Genomic DNA, 14,992 nt, shown 5'->3' with positions numbered 1-14,992 from the left:
AGCCTCCAAGTCTGTCGTAGTTTGTTACAGTAGCAAAAGGGAACTAAATAAAAATGGTTAAGGGGTGCCCGGGTGGCTCAGTCAGTTGAGCGTCCAGCTCTTGACTTCAGCTCAGGTCATGATCTCATGGTTTGTGGGTTTGAGCCCCGAGTCGGACTCTGAGCTGGGACTGGGGAGCCTGCTTGAGATTCTCTCTCTCCCTCTCTCTCTGCCCCTCCCCTGCTCACATGCTCTGTCTCTCTCTCAAAACAATACCACAAAAAATGCTTAAAAGTTATTAGCAAATGAATATGATTTGTAGGAATGGTAGAGTTGCTGTAATTCAGTATGAGTATGTTTCATGGTTTGGGCTTCCTGGAGTTTTGATGCAAGTTATCTTATTGGTAATTTGTTTATCAAATCTGTATTCTATACCATAGTTACTGGGTTATAGGTATTATACTGGATACTCATTGCCTTTTGTTTATTAAACCAGCCAATTTTTATAACCCAAATCTGTGTACTCTTCAATTATTTCCATTTTTCCCCATCATTTTCATTTTTTCAGTAAGTATATTGAGGTACAGGGGAATTTGATAAATTGTTTACGATTGACCAGCTGACATTGGTTAGAAAATGGCAGAGCTTACATGTAAACTCAGATCTTTCTGATATCAGTGCCTGTGTTATTTTACCATACTATCTACCTTTTGACTCAATTTATTCATTTTTTTTTCCCAAATAGTTTGGAATACTGTGGTTGCGAGCCTCTGTAAAGCCTGTCAGCAAACTTCATACAAGCTATGGAAGGAAAGTCACCAAGGGGGCAAGCAGGAGGGAGGACTGCCTTCCTGTCAGTGCACATTGTCTCTTCTTAAAGGAAAGAAATTTTGCCCCCTGTGACCCTGATGTACTCCATAATAAGTATGAGCTAAAAAAACAAAAAGAAAGAAAGAAAGAAAGAAAGAAAGAAAGAAAGAAAGAAAGAAAGAAATGTTCAGAACGTAATTTTTCTAACTTTCAGAGAACTCCAAAGACACGATGGATCAAATGATACATTCTAAACTAACAGTTCATTTTTAAATGTTTTAGAAATCCATAGTCATCATCCAAATTTTATTGTAAATCTTCTGCCTCTTGACTATTGATCATAAAAATATATTCCTCCAAATTTCATAAAATTAATTTGGATTGAATAAAATCCAAAATTCGAATCAGGTTTTATGAACTTTATTAATTTATCAGCATTTGTCAGTTATTCAACTGAATCTACATTAAAAAGTAAACATTTTCATTATTGATACTAATTTAAATTAAGCAAATTAATGGCAATATATTAACTCAAACTTTAAGATATAGACAATGACAAAATTATGCAAACATGCAAGGACTAATCTTGAGAATACTGTTCCTCGAGAAATTATCATCGTGGATTTTTATTTTATACACATTTCCAGAAGCATTTAATTGAAAGAATGAAGGATGAATTCCAAAATCTCTAGAAACAGTTTCCTTGCAACTGTTGACTTCATTAAAGTTTTCCATAAAACAAAAGATAATGTACCTAGAAAATAGTAAAGATATTTAGGAGTTTTAGGTAAAATTTAATTTTAATCCCAAATGTTGAAATTATCTAAAACAAAATTCAATTAGTATGAAAGTAGCATGTTTTCATATGCATTTTTTAATAAAACAATATTTTGCTTTTTAAAATTATGTTATGCCCTCATATTCAAACATCTAAGATACATAAGTAACTAAAGAGAACAATGGATACAGCAACGATTAAAGAAATGAAAATCCATAAAAAATCAGACTCTTGAAAATTAATAAGTTTGCTAATATTCATTTTCAGCACCTATGCAGAAACATGAACTCTAAAAAACAATTTGTGTTGTTTCTGTTTTTGTTTTGACAAGAATGTAATCTATACTACACTTTTTAATTGCCACTTGGCAATACCTGATCCATGAATTCATTTCTAGTAATTTAATCTGTCACTATCCCAACAAATTAAGCTAATAATAGTACACACTCAATGCTGCTTTTACATTACCTAAAACTAAAAAGAATATAAATCCATTCAATGAAAAGTTATATATTACTTACAGAATAATGTGTCAATATTTGCTGACTTGCTAATTTCTCAAGTGTATATGGCTAGTGAGAAATTAATAGGACAGAACTGTGCCATACATATAACCTCTTTTAAGCAAACAGCACAGTTTTTAGTCAAATTATTGACTTATTTATTTATTTATTTATTTTTATTTTATTTTTATTTATTTATTTTTTAAATATGAAATTTATTGTCAAATTGGTTTCTTTTTTTTCCAAAAAAATCAATTTAATCAACTTTATTTTTTATTATTATTTTTTCAATATATGAAATTTATTGTCAAATTGGTTTCCATACAACACCCAGTGCTCATCCCAACAGGTGCCCTCCTCAATACCCATCACCCACCCTACCCTCCCTCCCATCCCCCATCAACCCTCAGTTCATTCTCAGTTTTTAGGAGTCTCTTATGAAGAAACAGATTCTTACCGATAGAGAACAAACTGATGGTTACCAAAGGGGAGGTGGGTGGGGGAATGGGTGAAATAGGTGATGAGGACTAAGGAGTGCACCTGTCATAATGAGCACCAGGTGTTGCATGGAGGTATTGAATCACTACATTTTACACATGACACTAATACAACACTGTATGTTAACTAACTGGAATTTATTTATTTTTTCAATATATGAAATTTATTGTCAAATTGGTTTCCATACAACACCCAGTGCTCATCCCAACAGATGCCCTCCTCAATACCCATCACCCACCCTCCCTCACCCCTCATCAACCCTCAGTTTGTCCTCAGTTTTTAAGAGTCTCTTATGTTTTGGCTCCCTCCCTCTCTAACCTTTTTTTTTTTTTTCCTTCCCCTCCCCCCATGATCTTCTGTTAAATTTCTCAGGATCCACGTAAGAGTGAAAATGTATGGTATCTGTCTTTCTCTGTATGACTTATTTCACTTAGCATAACACTGTCCAGTTCCATCCATTAATTATTTTTATTTATTTATTTATTTATTTATTTATTTATTATAGTCACTAGTTCATACAAATATTTTTTGTAGGAATAGGACCAAAAGTTAAAAAATATATATCAGACAAGGAATTAAGGTAAGGAATTAAGGAAAGAGGATGGATAGAAGGTAAGTTTTATGTGTATTTAATAACTTTCTGTAGTGTTTTAATTTTTAATAAGAGGCATATATTGAATATATTTTTAAAATAAGTATAAAAGAAATTATAGCCATAAAAATGAAGTATTATTAAGAAATGGAGAAAAGTATTTAGTAATGGTATCCTATTTTTTTTCTATAACTCATATTAGTTAAAAATATCTGCCAAGGCTTTAAGCACAATTTTTGAATTCTGAGTATGAGTGGATGCATGCAATTAGTATAGAGGAAACATGATAACTAGTTTAACTACATTCCAATTTGTCTTTTTTTCTTTTTATTGTAGCCTATAGAGTAAATTCAAAATTCCTTAACAAATCCAAGCTAATTTTAATACAACTGGAACTTACAAAAATCTAAAAATCTGTTGTATACAATCTTTAAATGTAATCAATTCTATCTATTCAGTCCCTCTGTATACTAGGCCAATAGAGTTTGTTTATATCATCTAAGACTAGATTGTACTTTTCATATCTGACAGTGTGGTAATCAATACATTTTATGATTCTCCTAACAGTGGGGTTCAGATAAGAGTTAATTTTGCCAAGTCCCTCCTACCCCTCATCTAGTTGAGCTGTATGACTATTCTTACCAAAGGTATGTGAGATACAGTTAAGTTTGTCACTTCTAGTAGGCTTTTCAAAGAGGAGCCCCCTTAAGCCCTTAATTCCTTTGAATTACTTTATAGGGAGGATACAGTGATGAAGCAGTGAATGTTGATGGAGCCAAAGTTGGAAAGATCCTAGATCTCTTAATTACCATGGAAGAAAGCCTCTTACCAATTGAACATCTTAAATCATCATGTGAGACAGAAATAGAATCCTTCGAGTTTTGCCATTACAATCTGAAGGTTTATTTATTAAAACAGCAATGTTACCCTTGGTAATACATAAACAAGTTTTACTTTTAAAATACAATGCATTCATTTTTATTTTGAGTCATATCTTATTTCTGAATTCTTCTTTAGGGAATCTGAATTAAACACATGCACATGCACACACACACATTTTTTTCCCCTCAGTAGAACAAGGATAAATAGTATTTGGGAAACTGAATGACATAGTAATTTTCACATTTACAAATTTATGTAATTTCATCTGTGTTTTCTACTTAGTAAACCTAAGATTTTGAAATTTTGGAGAAATATACCTCTTTCAAAACCAGAATTTGGGAGGGGGGTCAAATTTTTTCCTTGATGTCTATAATCATAGTATTGGATGGGGAGTCCATATAACACAATTTATTTCAGGGTTTTTTTAGTTATAGCAAGTGTCATTATTATGTTTATTATCTTTTTTGTTTAAAAACAAAATAAAATTAAATAGCAAAATTTGTCCAAGAAAGAAATAGGGATTTCCATTGTCTCCTTGCCAAAGTAACATGTGGTGATATTGATCTGCTTTGTTGAAGGGCCCCAGAGGAGAAGAGGTGTTAAATAACTAAGGGCCTTACTAAGTAAGTAAGTTAAGTAATATGTACTCACTAAATGAAGCCACTCACAAACCCACAAGGATTATTGTTAAAACTTTGAAACATATCTTAAAAAGTCAACATTTCCTTCTTTAGACAGTCTGTTGTAGTAATTTATGATTCCATCGTCTTTCATTACCTATGAAATCAACACAATGGATAGAACTTACAAATAAAAAGGTCTCTGTGTCTCTTACCTGTGTACTTATGTACTTTGTGGAGAACACTTAGAGCAAACAGGACTGTGTTCTGAAAGCCACTAAAGTCACGGATGAAGGGGGCTCTATCCTCATTCATAAGCATGCGTTTTGGCAGTTCCTTCTGGAATTCATATGTTCTAATTAAGGTTGTAGGAAAGAGTGGTGGAGCTAAATAATCCACAAATAAAGCCCAGCTTCTTTCAAAATCAGCTTCTTGTTTAGAATAGTATTTTAGTCTAACAGAGAAGTGGGGGAAAGTATACATTTACAGTTAGTCTACCCAGAATTTTGCCAACTCAATTTTCAAAACAGATAACGTGTTCAAAATGACATTTTTGAACTTTTTAGAATATAGAGTAAAGAAACTTGATGTTGATGTTAGCTCCTACACTTGAACACTTGAAAAGATGTTATTAAAATTTTTAATTTGAATATTACCATCTCAGAACATATGTGTTTTTAATCACATGTGTTTCCCTTTTCGTGAAGCATTTACATTACTTACATAAATTCTGATATGTGACCAAGTCTCATTATTTTAAAATATAAAGATAAAAATAAAAGAAAATTAGCAAAATTTCTGCTGAATTTAGACATCTCTTAACACAATGTTCATTTCAGGTAACCAGGTAACCACTAAAAATGAAGTAACAGTTTTTTTTTTTTTTTTTTTTTGCTTTTTAAGGAGCTTGGTATTTTTTTTTTTTTTCTGATGATCCTAGAAAGCCAACTTTTCTTTCTGTTTTTCAGGTATACAATGTAATGACTTGATATATGTGTATATTGTGAAATGATCACCACAGGAAATCTAGTTAACATTTGTTACCACGCAAAGTTACAAATTTTTTTTCTTGTGGTGAAAACTATTAAGATCCACTCCTTAGCAACTTTCAAATAAGCAACGTATTAACTATAATGACTATGCTGTATATTATTACATCCCCATGAACTATGTATAACTGGAAATTTGTATATTTTGTCCTCTGAGACCCCAGAGGAACAATTCCTATTGACTTATTATCTCTGTGTAAGGGGAAGGGGGCATGCATGCAATACTTTTCCTGATTGTTTGCACATCTGTCTCTTTTTTTTCTTAAACACTGGACAGTTCACACACTATAAAGTAGACACTCTAAAAATCAGATTCTCACCCTCACCAGGGTTTTTTGTTGTTTGGTTTTCTTGTCTTTGTTGTTTACTGTTTTGCATGGACAGATTCTGTTGTTCATTCTGTGTTCTTTGTAGTGAGTCATCACTGAGGTCCCTGCTCATAAGCATCATGGTCAGCTAATGATTAGTTAAAGGTTCCCTTAAGTTCCTTGAACCAATAAATCTTCCACTCTTTGCTGAGGAGCCCTGTGCATGTGTTGGGGTATATCTTCAATGCTAAGGCTTTACTTTCTATTTGGTCAGGGCCTCAAGGTAGCCAGAGGCAAGATATTAGGGTTCTCTCAGTTCTTGCCTGGGTATGCTCTCAGTTCTATTAATCGTTGTGGGCTCCCAGAAATGTTTGTGGGTCCTGAAAAAGACAAATGATCTGTAGACATAGTAACAAGTAGACACCAAACCATTTTTAGACTGACTTCAATCCATCAACAAACACTCCCTTCAGTGAACAGGTTTTGCAAGTATCCAGTAAGTGACATCTCTTCATTTCTAAAAGTCAGTCAACAAGGAATGGACTCCCTGCATAAACATTTCTCTAATGACAAATGACAGCTGTCTCACCTGCATAACCCTCCTATACTGATGACTCAACTCACTTAAATGCCTAAAAATCTACCCGTTTCTGAACTCTGCTCTTCAAAGACTTCAGTGAAAAAGACAGTGTAAGATGGAAAGATTATTACCATATTGAAACAAAATAACTCTAGATCCACTCTTACCTATTGTGAAAGTTTTTACGAGCAATCTCCAAAGATGAGACATGCGCAGCCCATAAGTACTCCAACAGGTCATCAAAGGTACTAGAATGTGACTTCACGTGCTATCCAGGAAAAAAAAAGTTATTGATATGTGGGCAATTATAACAATCTCTCTTCTTGAAAATCAGTTCTATTTACAAATATAATTTTTCAACACTCTAAATAAGGGGAGAACATTTTTTTCTAAGAGTTAAGGTATGAAAGAAAGATTTAATGCTTAACACTTCCTGAAGAGCTCAATATCAGTTATTTTAATTACTAGTGATACTGAAATCATACGAAAAGAATAAACCATGTGTTTCAGAAATGTTCAGGATTTTACACTGTTCGGAACCAGATCTTTACTATTTTGTACATTTGTTTTTTTCTTGCCATGCAACAAACTGTCCACAAAGTGTCAAAGCTAATCTTATGCAATATAATGAAGAAGTTCTCTAAAGGGAAACCCAATCTTTAGTCATTTACTCTTTCACCCATGACACTTTGCTTTGGACATCAATATTTGCTTCTGAGTGTCAAATGCTCATTTTAATCAAGTCATATGTGATTTGCTTATCAAGAGAGTTGAAATAAGCTGATCAAATTCACCACAACCTATCCCACAATTGCATTTGTATATCAGTTATTGCTCAGTTGTCCTGAAATTATGATGAGCTAGGACACTTCATGCACTGTTAAGCCATAATTTCTCTGGGTTCACCTGTGTGTATATAACTTTAGTATGAAAAGAGTAGATAGGGCAGTCTTGATACCGTATTGGCAGTGAGGATGCTATTGAGGTATGATGTCATGCAGCAATCCACTCATACTGATATTGCTGTCACCATAATATTTTCACATTAGGAGCTTTATGCCTTAGGACTGCATTGTGCAATGCATAAAAAATCTACATGAAGTGCTATTCAAAAATTATCTGGCTAGCCTTGAAAAGTATTAATTAAAGCACACACACACACACACACAAACACACACACAAAACCTGGTAAAATTCATTCCACTTTTTCATTGCTTCTGGAAAGGATGAATGACAGCTAGAAACATTGTAACAAAAATTCATCTGATCCTTGGGCGGTGGCAGAAAGGTGACTTTGTCTGATGGTATCCCCATTATACCAGAATCAACCGCAGCAAGGAAGGGCATTGCAGAGAGATAATAATTAAGATCTGTATAAACAAACATTTATTAATATGGTTAATATATAAAAGAGGTTGTTTTTGAAGTAAAGAAGTCTCTCATAAAAGTAAACCCACAGATCTAGAAATGTGGTAAAACTTAAGCAGTAATTTTGGGAACTTTGGGAATATTATCAGAAATTTCCCTTAATGTTGGGACACCTGGGTGACTCAGTGAGTTAAGCATCCAACTCTTGATTTTGGCTCAGGTCATGATCTCAAAGTTCATGAGTTCAGCCCCACATAGGACTCTGTGCTGATAGCAGGGAACCTGCTTTGGATTATCTCTCTTTCTCTGCCCCTCCCCTGATCATTCTCTCTCTCTCTCTTTCTCTCTCTCAAAATAAATAAGTAAACATCAAAAAAAAAGAAATTTTCCTTAGTGTTATATACAACTTGAATATGCTTCTCTTAAAAACCCTGCTCTCATAAAGCAAAATAGATTTATGTTGTACATTTATTATTTTATTTTATTATTTTATTTTACACACACACACACACACACACACACACACACACACAGAAAGAGAGAGTGGGGGAGGAGCAGAGAGAGAGGGAGACACAGAATCTGAAGCAGGCTCCAGTCTCTGAGTTGTCAGCACAGAGCTCGACATGGGGCTCGAACTCACAAACCGTGAGATCATGACCTGAGCTGAAGTCGGACGCTTAACTGACTGAGCCACCCAGGTGCCCCATACATTTATTATTTTAAATCATGGATAATAATTGCACCGGAATTTAAAATACTAATTAAATTCCAAGGTACAGTAAGTGAAAAATTTAAAAATTAGTAACAGAATTCTATACTTTTCTAAGTTTTTATTCTAAAGCTGAAAATCTGACATAGCTTTAAAATACAATAATATCTATCTAGATATTTCCCTTGTTAACAAGATTTTATTTCATAATATAACACAAATTTTGCTCCCGCCTTATATGTTTCAATCAAACTTTGAGGTTTCTGGTCTCCCTGATATTTTTATAATTAAATAAATTAATCAGTAAATTAAAAATATATCTATCTCAAAACCCATTTCAAGACATCCACATTTGAGCCAAACAGACTTTGTTTTGTTTCGTTTTATAAAAGTAGTGATTCTGGGTTTGGTTTTGCTTCTCTGATTGGGATCTTAAGTTGAACTGATTTTTTATGGAAAGGTCATCTATTTGAGGTTTGACAGTCACACTGAACTCACCAGCCCACCAACTGTCCACAGAGATGCACAGATGAGCCCCAGATTTACGGCCACAGTCCGTACTTTCCGTGGGATCAGCTAATCTGCCTAAAAGAGACAAAATCCAGAGTTGGTTTTACCAGGACCCCTTCCTAGCTGTAGAGACAAACGCTAACTAGACACACCATGTTTACAGGAATAAAGAATTGTGTCAGCTTTCCTATCACATTGTCTTTCCTTCACTTCATGACTTTCTGCTTCCTATCTCCCATGCATATTTTTTCCTTTTCCTTAACATCCCTACAATGATCTACTTTCTCTCACAGGCCTTATTTATTTTTTTTTTTAACTTCTGTAGTCTGTGTTTTTTCCATTTACTAACTACTCTGCATCTTCGATATTAGGGAGTGAATATTCCTGTATAGTAAGCAAGATCTGGACTTATTTGCTGAAAACCAAATCCTTTTTCATTGCTTACCGACTATTTGACCCTAGGTAAGTAACTTCTGCAAGCCTCAATTTTCTCGTGTATATATTAGAATAACAATAATTACCTCCTAGAAGTCTGGGGTTTTTAAATGAAGGACTTAAAAAGTGCTCAGCTCAGGAGCATCTGGGTGGCTCAGTCTGTTGAGCGTCTGACTCTAGATTTCGGCTCAGATTGTGATCTCACAGTCATGAGTTCAAGCCCCGGGTCGGGCTCTGTACTGACAGTGCAGAGCCTGCTTGGGATTCCCTCTCTTTCTCCCTCTGCCCTGACTTGCTGTGCTCTCCCTCAGAATAAATAAACTTTAAAAAAGTGCTCAGCTCAGCTCAGAGAATATGTGTTTCTGTAAATATTAGCAATTATTCTATTTTTATCTTTTTGTCATCCTCTCTTACCTCCGACTTTCAAAACATGCCTTTCTGGTTTTTTTCACACTTGATATTTTTTACCTTCTGCATATACTTGCATATCCCTGAAGCTGTCTCTGACTCAATGCCCGTCTCTGTCCCTGTTTCAACCATTTTCACACTGGCTTATTCTCTTTACTCCTGCTAACTTTCTCTTTTCTCTAGTTCTTCTTGACCAGATGAACTTTCAGTGGGCAAAAGGAAAGGTTTGAGTGGTTCTGCTCATTCATGGAAATTTCCCAAAATTGTTAATCTTCTTTTGAACTAGAATAATATTCAAGTATGTGAAACATACCTCTCCTGGTTCTTAGGTTTTGTCTCAGTTGGGAGTTATTTTAAATCTGCTTCCAAGACTCTCTGTCCTTTTAAGACCACTCAGTCTCTGAGGATGGTTGCCCATGAAGCTAATGTGAGGATTTCCTTATGTTGCTGACTTCTTTGTCGTCTACTCTATATACAAAACTGTGCTCCAGTTCCATTTTTGCCAAATCTCCACAAAACTGCTTTATTGGTGATTGCAAGTCACTTCCAACTGAGATACCTGAGAGCATACCTGAGACTGAACCCCTAATCTTGATTGTCAAGGAAGATTGCATCATGAATCTTCTGTTCTTTGTCAGAGGAGTTTCAGGACTCTTCTGGACATCTTCAGTACTTTCTTTACAGCCAAGCTGTGCCTGCTTCCAGATGTTTTATCTTCTGAAGAAATTTTTTTCTTGCCTTTCCATGGCAAGAAATACGTCATCCTCCATAATCTTGACCAAACATTGTTTTTCATCATACCCACTTCTTCCAGAACAAAATTTGTTATATTTATTACTATTCAAATTCAAAATTTTGGAAAATATAGCAAACTGTATTTTCCAACTAGATTTATTTCTGTAGCATACATTATGTATCTCCTATACTCTCAACATTTTCCTCTTTCTCTATTTTTCTCATTTATACAAAACTAATTCCACTAATTCTCGCCCTTTTGCTCTTTCTAGTTCTTTGTCCCTGGATTACTATTTTAAAAGCCCATCAACATTGTACCTTTTTTTCAAGATTCACTTCAAATCTTACTCTATTCCCAGATGATTCCAGCTCACGACATTCACTTTTATCTAACATCTTACGATTCAACTCTTTCTTGCTCTATGGTTGGATCATTTCTAACTCTCCTTCTTAACAATGTTGTAACTCCTTCAAGGGAAGGCAATGATATCTACTGTCAATTTCTCGTATATGTGCCAGTCTTCCCTTTTTTCATTTAAGTGTCGCTTCGTCACTTCTTTATCCTCCCTCAGACTTCCAGTATTCTCTCCCCAGTTCAAACATTATTCTGATTAAAATTTCAGCTAACCAATAAAAATGAATGAATACTGACATATGAAACTAGACAGATGAATTTCAAAATAATCATGACAATTGAAATAAACCAGAACAAAAAAAGAGCACCCAACTGTCTATATGAAAATTCTAGATAATTCTATCTAATCTGTAATGATGGAAAGCACATCAGTGGTTACTGGTGAAGTTTGGGAGTGGGGGGATGAGTAGTTGGAGGAATGGGGAAGGCTGGGAGAGACTGGGTAAAGAGAAGTTCCTGAAGATGAGAATACAAAAGGGAAAAGAACATTTTTGGAATGATACATATGGTCATTATCTGTGGTGATGGGCTCAAAGCTATATACCTATACCAAACTTACCAAAAAATACATCTTACATATGCTGTTTATTCTATGTTTATTACATATTAATAAAACTATATTTAAAAAAAACATGTGCTAAGCAATCTAGAAGCAAACATTTAACGTATTCAAGTATTTTGTAAGCATTAGGCTCTTGTTACTAAAATAATCCATATTGCTTAAGAGCCCAATTAAAATTCCCCAGTCTGACTTAAAGACATCTCTTTAACTAACCTTGGTTCATCTTCTCAAATAAACCACCCACTACTCTTTCACATTCCAGTTCTTCTGCCTATGTGGTAGTCTTCTTCCAGTGAAACCTGCTATCAATGCCATCTTTGTAATTAGTATACCAGCAGTTATATTCTCGCAATGCCTCCATCAAGCTCTTTGGTCCTAATTTCTTCCCATGATATTCTCAGCCCATGGTTGTCACTGTCTTTCCTGAGCTACTCTTGTACTTACAGTCCTTATCATGTCTTTGAGACTTAGCATACTGTGGGTGAAATATTTTTATGGGCTATTTCATAATTGGTAATTCTGTTTTGGTTTTCTCTAGTCGTATCATAGAGTTCAACTCAATTAAATACATAAATCAGCCCTTAAAAAACAGTAGAATCCCATGTATTGTATTCATGAATGAAAATGATATTTTGAAAATACCTTATCCAATATTTTACTTTACTGTTTGTTCATTACTGGGCCCAGAGCTGAAAATTTTTGTAGGAGTAAGTGTGTGCACCCCTTGGGGGAGTTGATTATTGTTTACAGAGGATCTTATGTTTTTGCTTCTCCAGAACCATGTCTCAGGAGTTCGTATATTCTTCTTTTCCATGCCAAGGGCAGCCCAAGAATGGGAATTATACTGGATGTCAGGAAATTCTCCCAACGAACTTGGATGTGATGCCAATTCAGACTGTCATCACAGATCAGACGTTGCAGTCTCTTTCTCTGTCTTTTCTATAATGCCACCCATCTTCTCACTGATTCCTTTCTTCCAATAGTGTTTTCTAGAAGTTGATAGTGAAGGTCTCTTCCCATTGAACAAGATGGCTTGGGGCTTATGATATTTTTGTTCCAAAACAAATATCTACGTTTATTCCTCAGTAGAGATGCTATTTTCAGGTTTTCCTACAGAGGTTTTGTTTTTTCTCTTTTGTCACTCCAATCTCTATGACTATAGTCTAATCATATTTAGAATTGTAGATAATGCAAATTAATCTTATACACCCATGTGTAGTTAATGCATATCACCTTAGCTGTTTTGTTGTTGGATGTACTCTTCAGTGCTTAGAACTAGGCTTGGTCCCAGTAGCACATCAATTAATAGTTATTGATATTGACTGAACTAAGCCTAATATGCTGTGCTTCGGTGAGTGTGGTAATCACTAGCCACTTGTAGCTCTTCAAGTTAAATTAATTAAAATTAAACAAAATCAAGAATTCAGTTCTTCAGAAGCATTAGCCATTTCAAGTGCTTAGTAGCTTCATGTAAGAATATAAGAGCTGCTGCTCTCATAGAGAACAGTGCAAATAGAAACATTTCATCATTGTACACAATTCTTTTGGACATTTCTGGCTAGCAAAAACCAGGCATGTAGGGGACATTCCATAAATACTTGATAGAGATTGGGCAAGAACGCAAATGGCTGGAAAAGGAATAGAAAGGAAAGCGAAAAAATCAATTTTCACAAAGATGGTGCTAAATGTACAAGGTACTACTTCCTAATTAATTCACACTTAAATCAAAGGTCATTGTAATGTAGTCATTGTAATGAAAAAGAGACATTCTTACCTGTCTGGTATTGCCATCCATGATGTACAGGCAATCCCCATAAAATATTTTGTTCATTTTCTGGTGAAAATTTTGCAAAATATTTGGCTGTCTTGTTGAGTAGGATTTTATACGTCCCCAATCTCTCAGGATAATGCCAGAAGTTAATGATATACTTTCCATTTTCTATCTTATAGTCACTGAACTGACCAGGACTCTCTTTCCACAGAGGGGGATATACATCTGAGATATTGGATGCTCTTGCTAAAGAAGCAAAAATACAACCAACGATTAGATAGGGCCAGGAAAGACCGAAAGCCATGGTGTTTAGTCCAGAGATTGAGATTATGACAGGACCTCTGTTGGGAAATGGAGGAGGAAGCTACATTGTTTTTCTGCACCTCATCTAATCAACACCTTCCACTGCCTTTCTTGGTAATGAGAAGGTGGAGGTAAACAAATGCCTTACCAAAGATAGTAGGCTACCTCCCTTGTTAATCATCTCAAAAATTGTTGATTATGTATCAGTCTCTAGAATTTTTAGTAAGACTGGGTTTCATCCTAAATTTATTTTTGTCTCTATTTTCTGTCTGTCTCTCATATTAATTATAATAATAAATTGTATGTCTTTCCCAGAGTTACTTGATTTTTTTTTAATTTTTATTTTTTAGAGAGTGTGTGGGTGGGGGAGAGGGGCAAAAGAGAAAAAGAATCTTAAGCAGGCTTCGTGCTCACTGTGGAGCCCAATGCAGAGCTCTATCCCATGACTCTGGGATCATAACCTGAGACGAAATCAAGTCAGCTGCTCAACTGATTGAGCCACCTAAGCGCCTCTAGAGTTATTTCAATTTTAAAGAACAGCTGTTTATCCAATTTTATCTCTAGTTAGTGGGATTTCAGCCACATAAACAAACAGTTAAGTAAACAATTTTAGATAGAATTTGTAAGACATTTTAGTGATATTTGGGACTTTACCAGATTTCTTTGAAATTTTAGTTCAAGTGCAAGTCCAGACTTGTATGTCAGACATATCAACCCAAATTCCATGCTACCAGGATCTGAGCCAAAAACTTGTGTGCAGGCAGTTGCTTTGTGGTTACAGAGTAAAAGAAAAAGAGGGAGAAAAAAAAAAGAAAAGAGGAAAGTGAATACAAGGAGAGACTATCAGTTTGCTTCCACTAAGGGTGTGGATGCTTAATGTTTTCTTGGGACTAAGGAGGAACACTCCTATGAAAGAGCCCCTGGCCTTGAGGGATGGAATTAAGCATTTGCTCTTATCGTTCACTGGCCAAAGGCGACCCAAAATGTAGAAACTCTACTGCACTTCTGGTTGCACAGACCTGTGTGCTAAGTCTGTTGTTATTGCTGTTGTTTTTGTTTTGGTTACACTTTCTTTCCAGATAAGGAAACAGGTTAAGTAGCTCAAAAAGCTGATGGAGCACTTTAAGTGAGCTGAAAACTATACGTGTGTTATTCTGCTCCACCTTGAGGGTAATAT

The 14,992-nt window shown here is 35.0% G+C and overlaps 1 protein-coding gene across 1 annotated transcript; it reads right to left on the bottom strand.

Moving 5' to 3' along the window:
* Positions 1–1,442: 1,442 nt before the first annotated feature.
* On the bottom strand, positions 1,443–13,816 carry LOC124528187 (protein LEG1 homolog). The gene is made up of 6 exons (XM_047101622.1): positions 13,516–13,816; positions 9,175–9,261; positions 7,785–7,969; positions 6,767–6,867; positions 4,878–5,116; positions 1,443–1,543 (listed from the first exon to the last, which is right to left on the bottom strand). The coding sequence occupies exons 1-6, from the start codon at positions 13,814–13,816 to the stop codon at positions 1,443–1,445; spliced, it is 1,014 nt and encodes a 337-aa protein (XP_046957578.1).
* Positions 13,817–14,992: the final 1,176 nt, after the last annotated feature.

The sequence above is a fragment of the Lynx rufus genome, unplaced genomic scaffold, assembly GCF_022079265.1.
Source record: "Lynx rufus isolate CCGP_SWC_20201006 ecotype Redwood Valley unplaced genomic scaffold, mLynRuf1.p SCAF_6, whole genome shotgun sequence".
NCBI classification, from domain to species: Eukaryota; Metazoa; Chordata; class Mammalia; order Carnivora; family Felidae; genus Lynx; species Lynx rufus.
The sequence above is the reverse complement of the archived record's forward strand: the minus strand, read 5'-3'. Positions and strand labels throughout refer to the sequence as shown.